This window comes from Mandrillus leucophaeus, unplaced genomic scaffold (genome assembly GCF_000951045.1).
Source record: "Mandrillus leucophaeus isolate KB7577 unplaced genomic scaffold, Mleu.le_1.0 Scaffold873, whole genome shotgun sequence".
NCBI lineage: Eukaryota > Metazoa > Chordata > Mammalia > Primates > Cercopithecidae > Mandrillus > Mandrillus leucophaeus.
The window spans coordinates 716,502-737,939 of NW_012109508.1; the positions used below are offsets into that span (position 1 = coordinate 716,502).

The 21,438-nt window shown below is 42.1% G+C and overlaps 1 protein-coding gene across 1 annotated transcript in view; it reads right to left on the minus strand.

Moving 5' to 3' along the window:
- RAI14 (retinoic acid induced 14) overlaps positions 1-12,922 on the minus strand; it is a 150,653-nt gene extending 137,731 nt beyond the window's left edge. Inside the window, exons 1-2 of the mRNA XM_011969119.1 lie at positions 12,673-12,922; positions 10,474-10,554 (exon numbers count right to left, since the gene is read on the minus strand). Coding sequence (XP_011824509.1) covers positions 10,474-10,509 — 36 coding nt within the window. The 5' untranslated portion in view covers positions 10,510-10,554; positions 12,673-12,922. The remainder of the gene's footprint in view (positions 1-10,473; positions 10,555-12,672) is intronic.
- Between the last annotated feature and the right edge of the window lie 8,516 nt (positions 12,923-21,438).

Below are 21,438 nucleotides of genomic sequence, written 5' to 3' on the forward strand. Positions count from 1 at the left end.
AGGGGAGAGGAGAGGGGAGAGGGGAGGGGAGGGGAGGCTTTACAAGCAACAATGGGAGAAAAGAATCAGCAATAAACCCAATATTAACCAAAAGGACAACATGGCAACCAAAAATGTGAATAAGATCACAGGTTATATTAATAAAGTTACATATCTAGGAAGTAGAAGTGGATATTCTACCATTTTTAATATTCTTTTACATTTGTTCTAAAGTTTTGCTCAGAATTCTAGGCCTAAAATTTGAGTCAGATGTCATGTAGGTTCAGATTAAACTAATCAATATAATTAAGAATCCTCAAATTTCACAATTTTATAAGTTACATATTGACTGAATACACTGACTTAAAGAGTAACTTAAAGCTAAGCTTACAACATAAACTTACAGGCTTATACCATTCCCAAAGTTTTCAATGAAGGTATGAGATCAGGTCATGATAGTTCCTATCTGGGAAAGGAACCTCAAGATTATGATGGTAAAATGGTGTACTTAAAAACAAACCCTTGTTCATCCCACACCTTATCAGATCAGGTCACCAATATATTACAGGACATAAAAGGAAAAGCCTAACTAGTTACCTAATGTCACCAGCTGGTAACACTCAAGAGCAGTTTCCATTTCTTTTATTTTATATATTTATTTTTTTTGAGATGGTGTCTTACTCTGTCGGCCAGGCTGGAATGCAGTGGCACAATCTCAGCTCACTGCAACCTCTGCCTCACAGGTTCAAACGATTCTCCTGCCTCAGCTTCCTGAGTAGTTAGGACTACAGATGCATCCCACCATGCCTGGCTAATTTTTGTATTTTTAGTAGAGAGAGGGTTTCATCATGTTGGCCAAGCTGGTCTCTAACTCCTGACCTCAGGTGATCCACCTACCTCGGCCTCCCAAAGTGCTGGGATTGTGGGCGTGAGCCACCACACCCAGCCAGCAGTTTCCATTTCTAACATGGAAAAGCGTTTAACTTCACCTACAGCAGCATGCTGCAATAGACTTCTACCAATAGGACAATGGGTCCTGGGCAAGCACTCATCAATAGTTACTTCTGGCATAAAAGGAGACAAACCATAAAAGTCACTAAGGTTTAAGAACACTTTGGCACACCTTTATCATCCAAGTCTCAAACAAGACCCTCTGTGGAAACTGCCTATGGCTGAGTTAATCATCCCTGGTATCCATTCTCCCCTTTCCCTGGAGACTTAACTGGTTTCGAGGCTGCCAGCAAGAGAATATGTTTTCCTGTCTCCCTTGCAGCTAGGTTGGGGCAAGCTCTAACCAGTTCCCTGTGAGGGCAATGATTTGTGTACCTTCAGTTTCACATCCTTTAAAAAGTAAAATGCTAGATGGGTGTGGTGGCTCACTCTCATAATCTAAGGACTTTGTGATGCCAAGGCAGGAGTATTGTTTGAGGTCAGGAGTTCAAAACCAGCCTGGGAAACATAGTGACACACTGTCTCTATACAAAAAAATAAGAAAATTAACCAGGCATAGCATTATGTGCCTGTAGTCCTATTTGGGAGGCCAGGGCAAGAAGATTTCTTGAGCCTAGGAGTTTGAGGCTGTAGTGAGCTATAATGACACCACTGTACTCCAGACTGCACCACAAAGGAAGACACTAAGAAAGACACTGTCACAGGAAAAAAAAAAAAGGAAAGTGCTTCTGCTTTACTTTCCTTCTTTCTAGTTCTCTGGGGAGCACTGTTCAAAGACTTACGTCATTTTAATGTTTCTAGTAGCCACATTAAAAAAGTAAATAGAAACAGGTGAAATAAATTTTACTCTATTTATTTAATCCAATTATGTCCTAAATAGTAGCACATCAGTGTGTAATTACAAAAAATTAAGATATTTTACATTCTTTCTTTGGTACAATGTCTTTGAAATTTAGTGTGTATTTTACACCTACAGTATACATCTCAGTTTGGACTAGCACATTTCAAATGCTCAAGAGCCACATGTGGCCAGTGGCTAGCACACTGCACAGAGCAGCTCTAGAGGGTAACAGAGGACACGGGAGAAGGGCTTGGGTTCCTGGGTTAATCTATGGAGCAGAGCTGCCCCGCTGGCTCTTAGACTATTTTTAAACATTTACTTCAGAAGAAAACAAATTCTACCTTGTTAGAGCTACTGTATAGGGTATTTTGTTATTGCAGCTTATCATGTACCTAATTAGTATACCCATTGGGACCTCACAGAAAGACCCTGCACCTTCTCAGTTATGAAGCAACCCTTCAAAGAATGAACAGGCCAGGCATGGTGGCTCACACCTGTAATTCCAGCAATATGGGAGGCCAAGGCAGGCGAATCACCTGAGGTCAGGAGTTCGAGACCGGCCTGGGCAGCATGGCGAAAACCCATCTCTACTAAAAATACAAAAAAATCAGCCGGGTATGGTGGCACACGCCTGTGATCGCAGCTACTCAGGAGGCTGAGGCAGGAGAATCACCTGAACCCGGGAGGCAGAGGCTGTAGTGAGCTAAGATCGCATCACCACACTCCAGCCTGGGTGACAGAGCAAGACTCTGACACACACACAGACACAAAATGAAAAGACTCATGAGTTCACACTGAATCTCATCAAAAACTCTTCCAAAATCGTAGCCTAAATCTGAAAAGTTGCTACAGAAACATTCTCAGCATTGGGAAATACATCTTAGAACAAACATATCCAAGGAGAATATGCGGTTCCTTAAACTTTTCCTTGTTCTATTCTTACATTATAAACCTCTACACTTTCCAGCTGACCAGCCCACTGGGCAGCCCAGGAGGCAGGAACCAGCTAGAGACCATCAGATCATTCGGCCTCCCAAGCAAATAAAAATGAAATCCTTTCAGGCAGCGCTTCCCAAAAAGTGAAAGCATTTTCATGAATACAATAAAAACTACTCTAATCGTTGAATAATCAAGTTGACCAGAACACACTGACTTTCCTGTTTTAAAAGGGAAGACTCAAGCAAAAAGGGAGGGACTCAAGCAAAAGGAAAGCCAATTCTAGTCACTAACGTCATCTTTATAGACATACTGAACATTTGGCCGACGCTGGCCCCTGTATTGCCATATAGTTGAAAATAACTACATCCACACAGCAAAGATCTTTAGGTAGAAACTCAACTGAAAATATCCACAGGATGATTCAGAAGCAATTTCTGTTTCACTCCCAAGGAGAAGTTCATAAAAGAATTTGTCAAACAAAAAACATGTAGGTCAACAACAGCCTTCATTCAAAATGATCAGGTAATTAATGCAGAATAAAGACGTAAGAGAGAATGGTCTAAATGACTCATTACTTGTGTAGACTAGGATATTTCCCCAAGTTTAGGGGTCAAGCCCTGGGTTTCATATTGGTTTCCAGTTGGAAAGGTATTATGTTTAACTGAGAATTACGGTCTGGGGTAAATAGAATAAAGCTATGACCCATTTAGCCCACAATGGAGCTCCATGTAGAGAGATGTTTTATTGGCACCACTGGAAGAGCAGAAGCAGCATCTGCTCTTCCTCCCTTCAGAACTGAAATGCATTTGGCTCTCAGGAAACAAAGAATCTTTCCCTGTCACAGGAGGAATAATGCTGACGTTGGTGAGCTTTGCCACTGTGGATGAATTTGTGGTGACGTAAAATCACTGTAGAGGTCTTATTTAAGCTTAGAGCAACAGGGTAACATCTATTTTATGCAGTTTGAAGCTTCACAATTTAGGAACCAGGAACTTGTTAGCAAGCATGTGCCATGGTTGACAGCACACAACGCTCTCCCATCAAGAAAAACCAGGAGAGTTACCATCTTTCTGTTATTTACCAAATGTTTGACTTTGGCCAAGTTACTTACCCGCCCTCAACATTCATTTCTTCCTCTATCAACTGCATTGTAGCAATGGTCTTTACTGGATAGAGTTTTGTAAGCATTAAATGACGAAGAGCATGCAAAGGGGCTTTGGACCGTGCCTGGCACCTGGTGAGCATTCAATCCATGAGAGCTCCTTATTCCTGTAATAGGAGGTTGGCCATCCATACGTGTTCCCTCTTGCTGTTAATATTATGCAGTGGCACCCACTGAAAAACTGTGATGCTCCAGCCTCACTCTCTTAGATGCTGAAAATAGTCCCAAGGACAAACAGTGGAGCTAAGGTCTGACAGTGCCAGCTCAGTGGGGGAATGCCAGGGCTTTGGAGTAACTGTTCTAGGATGGAAGGGTATGGAGTTATGTTATGGGTTGACTTGTGTCCTCCCAAAAATTCATATGTTGGAGTCCTAAAGCTCCCCGTAACCTCAGAAGGTAACCTTATTTGGAGATAGGGTTTTCACAGAGGTAATCAAGCTAAAATGAGGTCATTATAGTGAGCCCTAATCCACTATGAGTGGCATCTTTATGAAAAGGAGGAATCTGGGCACAGACACATGCACAGAGGGAGAATGCCACATGAAGATGAAAGCAGAGATGGGGCAAGGCTTCTGCGAGCCAAAAACTGCCAGCCAACCGCCAGAATCTAGGTCAGAGCACGGAACAGATTCGCCCTCGCAGCCCTCACAAGGAACCAACTCTGCCAGTACCTGGATCTTGGGCTTCTAGCCTCCCGAACTCTGAGACAATACATTTCTTTAGTTTCAGCCACCTGGTTTGTGGTACCCTTTGTTACAGCAGTCCTAGCAAACTAATACCAGGCAAAATCAGGCAGTGAGCAGGTTCTCCATTTAAAACAGGCTGAAAAGACCTAGAAAATATGTAGCATGGCACAAATTTGACCAAATTTCTCTCTAGAACTTTAGTAAAGTCTCCTACCTCCACCCAGTGGGGTCATCACTGATTTTTTAAAAATCATGTCTATTTTAAAAAAAAAAGGCTTAGCTTGAAATAGATTTGGCCAAGGTTCCTATGTCTACAGAGAGACTTGGATTTTAAATACTCCCATTGTGTGTGTGGTAAGGGAAGGAGGCTCCAGCATTTGTAAAAACTTACTATAAATGACTAAAAACTCTTGAAAAAAATACCTTGGCAGAGATGTTGGTTGTCGACCCTCATGAGAGCTGTTATCTTTTTTTTTTTTTTACAGATGGAGTTTCACTCTGTCAACCAGGCTGAAGTAAAGGGGCGTGATCTCAGCTCACTGCAACCTCTGCCCCCCAGGTTCAAGCGATTCTCCTGCCTCAGCCTCCCGATCTAGCTGGGATTACAAGCATGCACCAGCATGCCTAGCTAATTTTTGTATTTTTAGTAGAGACGGGGTTTCGCCATGTTGGCCAGGCTGGTCTCGAACTCCTGATCTCAGGTGATCCACCCGCCTTGGCCTCCCAAAGTGCTAGGAGTACAGGTGTGAGCCACCATGCCCTGCCGTGAACTGTTATCTTAATAGGCAACAAACTCAAACCTCTGTCTGAGCAGGATATGCCTGGTTCTTCAAGATTCATGGGGTGTATGCATTTCCTTGGCTGAAAGCTACAATAGTTAGTAGCTGCTATGTAAAGGTATACCATCAATTTAATCTCTCTTAGAGCCTGTCACTTTAAACTGGCTGTTTTGATTTTTTTAATGGAATGTCCGCTGCTTCCCTATTACAATGAAATATATAATTGGGAATAAATCTTTCATCAAATTAAGCACACACCCTCAAAGTAAACGGTGAAGGCCTCGATCACGTTTGAGTGACATTTCTCAAGATTTGTTACAAAGATCTTTCAACCCCATTTCCCATCCCTCAACCTCCACCCATTTCACTCAAGTCACTGAAAACTGGCATCTACAAAGAAATTCCAGAAGCCTGAGCATTTTATTAGCAAAGGGAAATCCCAAACTTTTTGGCCTCATTTTTCATGATGACAGCTCATTTTCCCCTGTGGAACCACATACTAGCTGCTGCAAATATTTAAAGAGGTAAAGAAGCTATTTTTTCAAGCTATGGTCATAAAAGATACAAATAATGATCATTGAGAACTCTGTGCTTGCTTAATAAGCATAAAAATCAGTCTATCCATTTTTAAAACTAGGATGAAAACTTTATAGTATTCTTCTTTTAAATACTCAGGGACATGCCATGGGCACTCTTCTGGGCTCCTGAACTATTAATATTACTATTTTGTATGTCAAGGGCCATTTTTGAGACTGAGTTAACCCACTGTGCTGCAAGCTGCCTCCCTTGATTGACCTTCTGACCTTTCCCCCTCTTCCCAACCACGTTTCCAATGGGAGTCCAGAAGTAAGCCTACATATCTACAGGCAATTGGTCTTTGACAAGAGTGACCAGATCATTCAATGAGGGAAAGAATAGTCTCCTCAACAAATGGTGGTGAGACAACTGGATAAATTTAACTGATGAGATGCAAGAATGAATGAATTTGGATCTGACTCCTACCAGCAAAGCCTGCATGAAGCTCCACCTCCATAAAGCTCCCCAAATTCTCCCATTCTCAATGATTCAGCCCTCTGAAAATTTATAGCATTTATCACCAGGCCCTACAACTTAATAACTAGTTAGTTATATCATCTTAAAGGTACCTCGAGTATCTATAGTCTATACTGCTTGTATTTTGCTCTAATTGTTTCCTACATGTTTTTCTTTTCTCTTCCCACCGAGGTTTATCAGCTTTTTAAAGACAACAACCATATTTGCATTTCTCTTGTATCCTATCTACTATCTAACAACTCAAGTTTAAGAACTCCCAAAATAAAGTTATAAATGTGAAGTAAAAAAGGTTATCCATCATAGAAATTTCATAATGCTGTTTAGCCTCTGTGGGTTATCTGCAGGGTCCCAAATAGACTTAAGAATCAAAACCACTGGACAATGACACTGTCTAACCACAGCCCTCAGAGTCAGGCGCATTCCCTACCAAACTCACATCTGTCTTTGACACAGTGCCAGTTGTCAAGTCTTCCGGAAAGGACACTCCCATTCAATCTTTACCCACGTGATGGCCCTGGGGTCACAGAGTGACCTGAAGGCCATCCATAGGAGGCCCCCTTGGGCCACTTTCATCCTATGTTTACTCCTGGATTTTGCTCGCAATGGCCACAAACCGATCTGGCCACAGACCTCCCAGACACAGGCTCGCTGAAATGCGATCACACCAGTGGGTCACCTGTCTTCTTTATGTAAGCGCCAGAACCTGATCTGCTATTCTCCTCTTCCTACCCCCCAGAAATACAAAGAATCCTTTCTTCCTCCTTTTCCCTCACACAGACAAGCAGGAAAATGTGATGCCCAATGGTTTAAAATATTTTGAGACAGACCACTTGTTTCAGGTTAAAAAAAAATTATAATTTGGTTCATTCAACTGAATGTAAATGTTTGTAAATGTGTTTTTCCTTAACAATACATATATATGCATGATATACATGTACATATATCAAGAACTTCCAAATCAAAGGCATACATTGGAAAACAAGCCTCCCTTCTCCACTCCCTCCCAGCTCTCAGTTTCCCTGTTTGGCAGCAGCAACTGTTACCAGATTATTCTACCCTCCAGACCATGTAAACTTTTTGAATCCTACTTTTTATTACCAGTTGCTAATTAGGAGGAAGAAACAAATATTTACTAAGCATCTCCTGAGCACCAGGCCCTAAGATTTTTGACATTCTTTTTTTTTTTTTTTTTTTTTTTAGGACTAAATCTTGCTCTTTCACCCAGCCTGGAGTGCAATGGCATGATCTCTGGCTCACCACAACCTCCGCCCTCCGGGTTCAAGCAATTCTCCTGTCTCAGCCTCCCGAGTAGCTGGGATTACAGGCGTGCGCCACCATGCCCGGCTAATTTTGTATTTTTAGTAGAGACGGGTTTCTCCATGTTGGTCAGGGTGGCCTCAAACTCCCAGCCTCAGGTGATCCTCCCGCCCCAGTCTCCCAAAGTACTGGGATCACAGGTGTGAATCACCGCACCCAGCCAACATTCATTTAATGCATTTAACTGTCACCCCAACCTTATGGGGCTAATATTATTTCCTCCACTTTTCCAGTGAGGAATCTGTGCTTCAGAAGAGTAAGAGACTTGTCCAGGGCCACAAACCTAAGTCCAAGTCTAAAGTCACTTTTAAAGCTACTCCCTAGATTGCTCTGTTTTTTGTTTTTTGAGACAGGGCCTTGCTCTGTTACCCAGACTGAAGTGCAGTGGCGTGAACACAATTCACTGTAGCCTTGACCTCCTGGGCTCAAGCCATCCTCCCACCTCAGCCTCCCGAGTAGCTGGAACCATAGGTGTGGCCCACCATAGGTGGCTAATTTTTTAATTGTTTTGTGGAGATGGGGTTTTACCATGTTTGCCCAGGCTACTCTTGAACTCCTGGACTCAAGATCCTCCTGCCTCAGCCTCCCAAAGTGCTGGGATTATAGGAGTGAGCCACCATGCCAGCAGATTGCTTAGTTTCTTAAAATATACTTTCCACCCAAAATTCCTCTTTCAGGAAACATGGGCTCTTGAATCAGGCTGCCTTAGTGAAAAACTGGTTCTAGAACTTAAAGTTCTAAGAACCCAGACAAATGACTGCATGTCCCTAAGGCCTCAGTTTCTTCATCTGTAAAATGAGCTTAATAGTTATACCCACCACATAAGATTTGTGGCAAGAGTAAATGAATTTCATGTGAAAAGCTTAGCATAGCTCCCGACATTTGGTTAATACTTCCTAATGGTTAATTATTATTAGCATTATTATCATACGGTTGATTAACAAACAGGGCTTTGAAATGTTTTTGTTGTTGTCTTTTTTTATTCCCTCCATTTAGCTGTACAGTTCTGTGGCTTGGGGAAACAATTTGGATGTGGAGAGCCATTTGAAATTGTTGGACTCCATTATACCAATTTCCTCCTCCTCAGGCTCTCCTCCCCAAGGTCTGCTTCTCAACATTTCTTCTCTTAGCACTAACTGCCAAAATCATAGCCTTTTCTGCTGCCAAATCCCAGAAGCTTTTACTAGTGTTATTACAGTGGATTTTTTTAAATCATGGAAATATTTCAGTTTTTCTAACTGGATTCCGGCAACACCCTCCCTACTGCCACCAGTTTTTGATTTTTAAACCAAAAGTTTATGTGCCTATCATTCCTCTGGGCCCCTGTTCATATACATGGAAGTCTAGACTGATGAAATTTTGCTAAAAATAATCTTAACTTATGTAAATGAAAGCTACCTAGATTCCCTTGGAATAGAAAAAGGCATTTGTTAACCTGGTCACATAATTTAGAAACCCCTATCTGCTGAATTGCGCAACATTTTCCATTTAATTGCCTTTTTCTCCTTAGCTGAAAGCCACGGGAGATATGTAGGCTGCATAACATACAGCCAGCAGACGATGAGATTGAAGGAGGTTTCTTAGAAGTTGGATGACCAGGACTTTCACTCTGGCCAACAGCTAGTTTCATGTCTTTGTCAAAGTCTCTTTGCACTCTGTGAGTTTTATTTAATTTACCTAAAGGATAAGAAGGTGAGACCAACTTTTTTCATAATGCTTCCCAGTGCTTTCTTTAAGTGGGTCGGTATTTTACCATCATCCCATAAGCATCTCATCTAGCCTGGGTTTTATCAGGGCAGTAAGTTACATGTCATGATGCAGCCTCAGGAGACAAGCTTCAGCCAGAAGTAGGTATGCAAGTTACATATTAGCCATAAAAGACACAGTCTCCATTTATTGCAAAAATGCAGCTGTGCCAAGCTGTCAAAATACAATTCATGGCAAAGCAATAAAATCCAGGTTCATCTTTAATTACCTCGTCTGAAATGATAGCTGAACAAGCCCATTTTGAGAGTGACAAACCTTGGCTTCCATCTAATTCCCTTCCATTAATTTCTCCCATTCCACAACTCTGCTCAGAGTTTCTGGAATGCAGCTAGTACAAGACTGGGATCATAGAAGGGTTTATGGGGCGACCTTTTAAAAAAATATTACCGTGTACAACCCCTCTGCTACGTTTTTCTCCCTTTTCTCCTAAGGGAGACTTTGTTTCAGAACTCTTACATCATAACTGGTTCCTCCAATCCAGAGTCTTTTATGATAGACAACAAATGAGGAAGAGCCCCTGGAATTCAGGGGGAGGAAAGGTACGGGCAGCAATAGATACCATTTTACCACAAAAGCCTTAACAGAGTTGAACAGGTTTCCTAAAGCCAAAGATGAACCATGCTAATATGTCATTCCTGAACCACCCTCATGAGAGAGACTAGCTTCTTCTAAAAACAACATTCTGAATCAGGATTTCTGGCAACCTTAGAAATGTTGAGATTTTTACTGATTCTTCCTTTGAAGATGTTTAACGTGACGGTTCCTTTCTCTACAAGGCACAGATCCCCAGAATTAAAGAAAAAAAGCATTTTGAAAGCTACGCACACAAACAGCAAGGAACCTAGAGCATGCCATCTACAGAAGCTACCCTGAGCTGGGGCCAAGAGCACTTGAGTGTCTGTAGTTTATTAACTCAGCAGTGCCTTATCAAGGTGGGAGGAGCGTTTCTGCAGCTCCGTGGAGAAGGAACAGCCAGACTCTGAGTCACCGCATACTCACGTCACTCTTCCTGAACTTCGCTTTCAAGCTCTTCATGTTTAGTCCATTCAGCCTTCCAAAGCTCTAGAGATTTTTCAACACCTAAGCAGAGAAAAAAAGGACATATGTAGGTTTCCAAATAAGGTATTCTGTCTTGATTGGATTACAACTTTGGGTCATGGGAAGGAGACAGAGCAGGGCTGGGTTGGGAAGGTGGTCAGTTAACAGCTGAGGAGTGGTAAATAACATATTTCCATTTATAATATACTCCCTAGAAGCTTCTGACATTTTCAAATTAACCAAAACTTCCATTTTTTCCTACTTACTAACATTTGTTTTAACTGACAAATAAAAATTGTATATACTTTTATGGTGTACAACATGACTTTTGAAATATGCATATATTGTAGAATGGCTAAGTTGAGCTAATTAACATATGCATTGCCTCACATACTTATTATTTCACTGTGATGAGAACACTCCAAATCTACTGTCAGGAATTTTTCAAGTATACAATACACTAACTATAGTTACCATGTTGCACAATAGATCTCTTCATCTTTTCCTCCTAACTGAAATGCTGCATCCTTTGACCAACATCTCCCCATCCACCTCCCCCACCGTCCCACTCCCACACCCCCACCCCTGCTCCTGGTAACTACTATTCTATTCTCTGCTTCTATGAACTGGACCTTCTTAGATTTCTGTATCAGTGAGTTCTAAAACATTAAAATAGAGCAAGTCTAAGTTACTGCTTAACTGTCACTATACAAAATGCTATATCTCTATGTTCAAGTAATTCTTCGACATATCTTCTGTGCTGCAATCATGCCATCTACCTCCTTGTGAAAGCGATGAAGAAAACAGTTCATATTCCAGATGCCACTCATTCCCTATTTATTTTTCTCAGTGTTTGTTCCCGTCTCCCCTCCCCAGAAGGCACAGGGCAGTTAGTGAAAAATGCCAGGAACAACAAAACCTCCCTCATCAAATAGCTCATTCCTCAGGGGGCCTCTCTAAACAATGCAAGACTCTCAGGGTCCTGTGGGACTCAGCAATTCTGAGTTGCAGCTGAATCTTAAGCAATCATTTCATTTAACATGGGTCTGTGGTCCCCTGGAAATTGAATGTAATTATCTTTTAGCAAGCATACATTTACCTTTTTCAGGGAAGAATGCTCCGAGTTTTCACTGGATTCTACGAGGTAGTTGCCACCCTTCAAAAGTCAAGATTGCTTGTCTAGTCTAAGTGCCTCATTCGCAGAAGTAGAAACAGAGCCTCAGACAAGTTTTGAAACTTGCTTGAGTCACAAAGCCTATTCATGATAAGATTCAGAACCAGACCCTAAGGCCTGACTAGTGGCTGAATGTTTTCACTGCCATATATGGTTTTGGTGGTTTTTTTTTTTTTAATTTCAATAGTTTGGGTATATAGGTAGTTTTTTGATACACAAATTCCTTAGCAATGAATTCTGAGATTTTAATGCAACCAATATGTTGTCTTTTATCCCTCACCTCTCTCCCAACCTCTCCTACCCCTAGTCCTGACTGTCCATTATATCACTCTGTATGTTTTTGCATCCTTACAGCTTAGCTCCCACTTACAAGTGAGAACATACGGTATTTGGTTTTCCATTCCATAGTTCCTTCCCTTGGAATAACGGCCTCCAGTTCTATCCAGCACTGCCCTATACAGTTTTACAACTAAAACCAAAAAGCCAAATCCTGTGTTAAAACATGTATAGACCTTATCTTTTTTTTTTTTTTTTTCCTTTTTTGTGGAGAATGGAGTCTCGCTATATTGCCCAGGCAGGTCACGAACTCCTGGGCTCAAGCTATTCTCCAGCCTCTCCATCCCTGAGAGCTGGGATTACAGTCACGAGCCACTGTGCCCGGCAAACATGTACAGACTCTACCTTTTTCATTACATTTGGAAATATACAAAATGTGTAATCTTTGCATGTAGATAAAAAAATGAAAATACACTTAGGTCAAAAAAGGCAAGATAATCTATATGAAAGTTTCCATCACATAGTAAATGCTCAATAAATGTCACATCAAGCCCACTGCAAGTGAGAACAGGTGACCTTTAACAGCACCATCCCAGAGGAGAACTGAGGAATAGCAGGCACACGTTTACCACAGTTAACTACTGTTTTCAGAAGCCTTGTCAGGTCATCTCACATTCCCCCACATCCTTATTATTCTGAAAAAAACTGACATGAGAGGATGGTTGGGGAGTGCAAGCCACTGAATGTCGTACTCATCCTTCTTCATGAGCTTGTTGCTACCTCTAGAAGTCACCCAGTGACTCTCTGGCTTCCAATGTGTCTACTTTCATTCTTGGTGCTGTCATTGATTAGGGCCCTTGGATAAATGGTGTGAAAACCCAGTCATCATGAAACACTTTGATGGCATGAATCTGGAGGCCTCACTGTGACTGCAGCCTCTCCATGGCCCCTTTCAATCTTCCCAGCCTCAGCAGGAGTGACAGATGCATGTTGCCTTGGAAACGACACACACCATAATTATACATTGTTAACTGCCAAGCATTTAATCACAGAGAAGGCTGGGCTAGTACCTGAATAGCAAGTGCAAATTCCAGGGCAGTGTTTCTCAAAGTCAGGCCCTAGTTAATCCGTATCAGAAGGACCTGGGGACTAAATGTAACCTTTCAGCCCCTGTCCTGTGAAAACTGAATCTCAAGGGGTGGAGCCCAGGAACTTCCTTGGTTGAATCTTCTGCACACTGAAGTTAGAGAAACTAGAACTGATGTAGGTGGAACAGGAACACACTTGTCAGAGTTGGGCTGGTTCATAAACCAAAGTTGGGTTGTTTTTTTTTTCAAGTCAAAACAGAATCACCTTTTGATGAATCAAAGTAGAAATAATGATAATCAGATATTCCCAAACTGTCGCTGGCTAGCCCAGGGTTTCTACACCAACTGTTGCTAGAAAGTGGAAATCATCCTTCGAATTTAATTCCTTCTCCCTTCTTGTGGAAGTACTAATAACCAAGGAAACAGGACAAATCAGTCCAGCAGAAAAGGGAGAAAAGAGAGGCCAAGTATTGGATAACCCAAAATCGTGCAGTTCCCCACAGCAGAGCCACTCAAAGCATTCCTTCATTCACACATTCAGAGAGCACAAAGTCTTAGGCAACAGCGGGGAAGATTTTTGTTTGAGGTCATGGGGGTTTCATGGGTGTTGTGTTCGCTTTTCTGTGTATTTGTCTTTGGCTTTTCTTTTTTTTTTTTAAGCATGCAGTGAAAAGTATACAAACTCTTATTTGAAGAGGATTAAATAAATAAAGCAATAATTCCAAAAGTTCCCAAGGGAAGGTATTAACTGCCAAATTGAGTGTCTTCCTGGAGTCCCTGGCTTTGGGTGTGTGAGAGCTGGGTGGCCCACAGGCCTAACTCCACAGTGATAGAGATAAGTGTCAAAGGAAAAGAAGTTCTGGAAATCCACACAATGGTAACTCTAGAGGCATGAACTGTAGCTGGGGTAAAGTTATTAATAGATCACTGCTTTCCTGGTATTCATGAAAGGATCTCACACCTGGAAGCCATGGCTGGCGGGAAGTAATGTGGCCCCTGGAATAACGCCAGGTGCCAGCTCTCTCAGCATCTCCTCTTCCTCAAGATGAATCATGAGTAAATGGACTCGCCTTCCTTGGGCCAACTGGGATCTTACAGTCCCATTTTCAATCCAAAGCCCGGGCTGGGCTACAGCCTATGTTGAGTAAAGTGACATCTATCAGTTTGGCAAGGCCACACTAAAGGCAGTCCTTGGAAAAGTCATTAAATCAGGATGCTTACTTCAAAAGAAATGCAGCAAAGCTGAATTAGCTGCACAGCAGGCTAACTGGAGTATATACCAGACAGGATCATACATCTATGGAAAAAGCTCTCTGAACTAAGTTCTCCCATTTCGAGCAGGACAAAGCATACCTACCCACTGAGCAGAAATATTAGTCAGTTTGTTACCCATTTAATTCAAAATAAGTCCCTGCAATATGGCATCCATCACTGGCCACCAATCGTCAATCACTGGCCAGCAATCATCATTGGCCACCAATCATCACAGAATGGACGTCACATTGATAGATGAGGATGGAGCAAGGCAGAGATGTACATGCTTGTTTCCATCTCATTTGAAAGACTGGATGCAACGCTGTTTATTTATTAATTCATTTTCCCTTCAAAAAAATAATTTAACTCCCAATCCTAGCCTGCATTTTAAAACCTTGATATTAGCCTATACAGCTTTATCATTAACAAAAAAGTTAAACTTCTTTGAGTATTAAAAAAAAAAAAAAACCTTTAAAATGGATATGGGGTTTTCTTTTGGGTGTAATGAAAATGTTCTAAGATTTATTGCTGTAATGGTTGCACCACCTGTGAACACACTAAAAACCATTCATTCATACACTTTCAGGAGGTGAAGTGAATGGTATATGAATGATATCTCAACAAAGCTGTTATTTTTTTAAAAAGCTTAATAATCTCTATTACATTCGCCAGTCCTTAGGATTAAGAAAATTCCAGGTTATTCGGATATGGTGGCTCACACCTGTAATCCCAGTGCTTTGGGAGGCCGAGGCGGGCGGATCATTTGAGGTTGCAAGTTCGAGACCAGCTGACCAACATGGTGAAACCCTGTCTCCACTGAAAATACAAAATTAGCCGGGCGTGGTGGCGCATGCGTGTAATCCCAGCTACTGCGGAGGCTGAGGCAGGAGAATCGCTTGGGCCCAGGAGGCAGAGGTTGCGGTGAGCCGAGATCGCACCATTGCACTCCAGCCTGGGCAACAAGAGTAAACTCCATCTCAAAAAAAAAATAAAGAAAGAAAATTCCAGGTGAGAAACCTCTAGACTGATGAAAAAAGAAATGCAGCCAGGCAGGCGCAGCAGCTCATGTCTCTAATCCCAACATTTTGGGAGGCTGAGGTGGAAAGACTGCTTGAAACCAAGCATTCAAGACCAGCCTGGGCAACATGGCAAGACCCTGTCTCTACAAAAAAAAAAAAAAAACAAAAAAATTAATTAGCTGGTGATGGTTGCACATGGCGCGTAGTCCTAGCCGCTCAGGAGGATGAGGTGGAAGGGTCACTGGAGCCTGGGAGTTCAAGGCTACAGTAAGCCATGATCATGCCACTGCTCTTCAGCCTGGATGAAAGAGTGAGACCCTGTCTCGAAAAAAGAATAATAATATTCCATCACAAAATATGGGAATACATCTATAGAATTCTCAGCCAAACCAGAACACTAACATGTGCCCCTAAATAGGCTTCAGGACTTTTTCTTCCAAGTTAAAAAGGACATCAGACTTAAAATCCACACCACAGACCAAGTGCTGAACAAGCCTCAATACACTCCTTCTCTCCTTGTCGGCATCTACCTCTTCTCACTCAAGTACTTGAGTATTTCTTTAGACAATAATCTCTCTGCAACAAAAATGCAATTTTAACCAAAGCCGTATATACATTCAATTTTCTCAATCCAGCAAAACAAATACATTCTGTCGAAGGTCTCTCGAGACCAACCTCCCAGTGAAGGTATCCTTAACAACACAGCACCTCACGCCATCCGAACCCCTCCCAGTGGGCGGAAGCTGCTTCAACCTCTGCCTCTCAGACAGGGCTGTGCTGTGAGTTACGTTGCTGCTTCTGGAAGAACATAAAAATGGGAAGCAGGGCCCAACGGGTGCTGTTCCCTCTTGCCCAATTTACCTTACAGCAGATTTGTACTGTTCTAGAAAGACAGAATTTTAAATACATACAAACACTCAGGATAGGAACTACAAGCAGGCCCAGAGGACTCCAAACTGACTGAGGATGTGAATAAAGAATAATTTAAAAATCATCTTATAAGTAGGTGTTAAATACTGTAGAAATTCAAAGAGTGAGAATTTTGAAGGGCTAGAAAAAAATCAGAGAAGTCTTCCTAAATGGGAGCAGGGCTCTAACTGAACTTAAAGGAAACACGGGATTTGGACAGGTGAAGGAGGAAAGGGCATTTTGTCCATCTCTCTCACAAGATGGGGGACTCCTTTCTTAGACTTTCCAGGTAAGGGTCTGACACCTGTTCAGTCTCCCCAAGTGGTCCCATAAGCTATGGTGTGAACGTGTCCTCCAGAAGTTCATGTGCTGGAAATTAATTACCAATGTAATAGAATTAAGGGATGAGGACTTCAAGAGTGATTGTGTCATGAGGGTTCTACCCTCCTGAATGGATTCATGCTTTATCACGGGAGTGAGTTAGTACTTGCCAGAGCCCGTTATTATAAAAGTGAGCTAGGCTTGCTTTGTGGTCTCTTTCGCATCCACCTTCTGCCACCAGATGTCCCTTGCTGAGGACCAGGACCATGTCCTTGGACTTCCCAAAGTCCAGAACTATGAACCCAATATGCTTATTTTCTCTGTAAATTACCCAGTCTGTGGTATTCTGTTATAGCAACAGAAAATAGACTAAGACAGTAGCGGTGGTAGGAATCACTGCATAGTTCTCTGCAAAGAAAGATACTTCCGCAGTCTGACTCCTTTAGACCCTGGATGTGAATGAGGGATTCAAGAACCCCGTTACCAGTTTTCAGCTGATTTGAAAATTTACATCTCAGACTACTTACTTACTTTGGAATAGAGTATTTTCATTTTGCCTGTACTTGAGTCCTGACCATTGGCATATAATCAATAAATGTTTTACAGTTGAACATGCAGAACAAAGATATAGGATAAAGTGCTTGGATAGACTTTAGACCTCACCTCTGACCTTAGCAAGGCTCTCATGGATCCCAAGTGCACTGAGGAGGGTGAGTTCTCTGACACGGGTTAGCGTCATTGGGATATTTGTACAAACGCAACACGGTAATTGGGTTTTACTACGTACAAGAGAAAAGCACTAAGGTTGTAAAAAACCCAGCTCATTTGGCCTCTGAAATCTTACCGGGATGCCCCTCCTTTTTCCTTCCCACCTGCCCCTTCCCTCTCATTACTGCTGTCCTCATGCCGCATCCCCCCAGTCATGTGCTAAGCCTACCTGAAGGGGCTGACCATTTTCAATAATGCAACATTAGGGTCAGAGGAGAGCAAGGATCATCAGCTAGTACCCTGGAGGCAAATTCTTAGGACAGAGATTTTCTCAGCCTGATTCTAGAACTATGGGGCAAGCCAGGGATTCCCCCCACAAATCAACATGCCTGCTGTGTTATTTCATGTGAGACCTTCCTCCCCTTCTAGTCAGGGAGCGCCTCAAGAAGGAAAGCGTCCATCCTAGACAGGGCCAGCGTTTCACCTCTGGCCTCAGCAAGGCTCTCTTCATAGTCAAAACTTAGTGAAACTTTGCACTGCCTCAATGAATCAACGATGAATGAATGAATGAGCACTACGGTTAGGTTGAAAACACAGACATGCCACAGTCATTTTAGCCTGAGGTGCAAAGTTTCAAAGGATTCAACTGAAAACTGGTTAACAGGGCTCTTACTCACGTCCAGGTCTAAAAGGGTCAGAGTGTGTGTGGACTGTGGGAGGGTCTTCCTTTAGACAGAGCTATGCAATGATTCCTACCACACCTACTCAACCTCATGAGAGGCTTACAGGACTGAAGAGATTGGATGGTGTCTGATCCACACCTGAAAAACCTAAAACGGAGAGAAACTGGCCTATGCTTCAAGGACAGAAATGAAGGAGAGGTTGCTGTTGTGTTGTAATCAGCCTGAATGCTGGAGTTTATTTGTGCATAAATATGTGTTTCCTATGGAGCATGTGTAGACAACTCACAATAGAGGGAAATAAGTGGTGCTAGATTCTGTGTAATAGGGTAGATTGGAAGGACACAGAGGGCAGAGGGAAGCAGATTCCCTGATGGAGAAGCAACACACTGGAGGCAATCACATGACATTCATCAAGGGAATTGCAGAAGAGGGGTCTGCAGTGATGGTCCAAGAATGGAGTGAGAAGAGGGAGATCTCCAAGAGGCCCCTCTGCTGGTGTGCCAGGGCTGCCACAGCAAAGTACCACAGACTGGGTAGTTTAAACAACACAAAATAAAGCCCAAGGTCAAGGTGTCAACAGGGTTAGTTTCCTTCTGAGGCACTTCTTCGTGGCCTATAGATGGATGTCTTTGCCCTGTGTTTTCACATGGTCTTCTGGGTGTGTCTGCATCCTAATCACTTCATCTTATGAGGACACCAGTCATATTGGATTAGAGTCCACCCATATACCTTATTTTACCTTAATTACCCCTACAAAGGTCCTATCTCCAAATACAGGTACATTCTAAGAAACTGGAGGTTAGGACTTCAACACAGAAATGGGTAGAGGGGCACAATTCAGTCCATAACATTCCCAGAAATAGCCCAGAATTAAGAGTAAAACAAACATCTGTCAAATTCAGAACATGGCACTATCATGCTATAGTACCAGTCAAATAAGAATTTTCAGCCAGAAGTGGTGGCGGGTGCCTGTAATCCCAGCTACTCGGGAGGCTGAGGCATGAGGATTGCTTAAACCTGGGAGGTGGAGGTTGCAGTGAGCTGAGATCGTGCCACTGCGCTCCAGGCAGGGTGACAGAGTAAGACACTGTCTCAAAAAGAAAAAAAAAAAGAACTTTTTTATCCCTCTAACTTCTTATCTTCCCCTGCCCTACCCCTAGTTTTACCATAGAGAGATCCCTAGAGGGATCCCAAACTGTGATAGGAAGATGCCGGAGGCAGGGTAGCAGGGTGAAGCAGGGACAAAGAGAAAAGGGAGAGCTATTTAACTTTAAATCAAATTTCAACGTCTTATTGTTATTAGATTGGTACAAAAGTAATCACGGTTTTTGCCATTAAAATAACAAAACCACTATTACTTTTGCACCAACCTAATATTTGACATTGAGGACTCTAAATTCTGAATTAAGAGTACTTAGCAGTTGAAACTGACTGCAGAACTTTTTTTAAAATCTAAGAATAAGTCAGAGGCTGGGTGCAGTCACTCATGCCTATAATCCCAGCACTTTGGGAGGCCAAGGTGGGAAGATCACTTGAGCCGGAGACCAGCCTGGGCAACATAGTGAGATCTCCATCTCTACAAAAATAAAAGTAAATTAGCTGGGTATGGTGGGGAGCACCTGTAGGCCTAGGTACTTGGGAGGCTGAGGCAAGAGGATCGCTTGAGCCCAGGAGTGTGAGGCTACAGGAAGCTATGATTGTCACTACACTCCAGCCTGGGAGACAGCGCAAGACCCCATTTTTAAAAAAAGAAACGGCCAGGTGTGGTGGCTCACGCCTGTAATCCCAGCACTTTGGAAGGGCAAGGCGGGTGGATCACTTGAGGTCAGAAGTTCGAGACCAGCCTGCCAAAATGGCAAAACCTCGTCTCTACTAAAAATACAAAAATGAGCCAGGCGTGGTGGTGTGTGCCCATAATCCCAGCTACTGGGGAGGCTGAGGCAAAGAATCACTTGAACCCAGGAGACAAAGGTTGCAGTGAGCTGAGATCGTGCCACTGCACTCCATCCTGGGCAACAGAGTGACACTGTGTCTCAAAAAAAAAAAAAAAATCATAGATTTCATCCAGAGACAAGGAATATACTCACCTCACAAAATAACTTTCAGACAGGGGGATACAAAACAAGGCTGCTTTATGATTACTATCTCATAAATCTAATTTATTCAGCAAACCAGATACGTTATAGATGAATAAACAAGCAAACTTTCTTTTATGAATTAACAAAAGTACAGGTTTGTTAAAAGACTGCCCAGATAAAGTTGGGGGGGGAAAGACATAACAATAATGTCATCTTGGCAGTGAATCCTTTCCAAAATACTTTAATATCTCAGATTTTTTTCCAAGAAAATAAATGAGCACATTCTTTGTAAACCACAAATGTCATTTAGATACTGTATCATAATGATCATGTAGTCAAACCCTTTTGAGACTATTCATCTCCTATATTCACAACTTGCCTTTATCCAGGGGATGACATTTCTCCTGGAAACCAAATATATCATTCTTCTTTGAGAATAAAACCTGCCATCAACCAGGATTGATCTTAGTCTATGAATCAGCCAGAGCCAGCGGCCCCGACTGACACAAAATTGGCTGTGGTTCTGGCAGCACTACTTTCTGGTCTGTCAAATCCACGACTCACACGCTCCAATAAGCCTACCAAAGAAAAGTCCCAAGGTTACCTCCTGCCCTAAATCCATCCAATTTAAAAAGCATGGCTTAATCAAAACAAGCTACCTCTGGAATATAACAATCGCTCTAGGACTAAGAAACTCCATGCAATTATCCCTTAAATCGAGGTTATTTTTAAGATGATCCCTAAAATGCTCATCCTGTTCTGTGTTATCTTTTGATGTTCATTACAATACCACCTTCTGAACACACCACCGTGTTCGCCTCTGAAGAGAAAAACCACCTCACATGTGCCGAGCAACTGACCCCCAAGGGTCACCCCAAGTCACCCCAAGTGACTATGTATGGGTAAGCCTCTTCCTGTCTTCCTCAAAAGTCCATTCCTTAAGTTTCACCTATCTTGAAACCCAAAAAAGCCCATCAAGTTTAAACATAGAGATCCAATCCTCAAACATTATTGGTGAAAATGTAAAATGGTACAGCCATTGTGAAGTGCAGTGTGACAATGTATTACAAAGTTAAATATACATTTACCATATGACTCAGCAATGCTATTCCCACCTATGAGAGAAATGAAAACATATGTCCACACAAAGACTGAATATTTATAGAAGTAGCATTCGTAATTGTGGAAAAAGTAAAACAACAGAAATGTCTGTCAACTCGGTAAATAATCTGTAGCAGTTCCATATAATGGAATATTACCCAGCAATAAAAAGGAATAGAACACTGATCCATGGTAAAGCATGGATGAAGCTCGAAAACATTTTGCTAAGTGAAAGTCAGACAGAAAAGACCACACATTATATAATTCCATTCCTTTTTTTTCCTTTTCTTTTCTTCTCTTTTTTTTTTTTTTTTT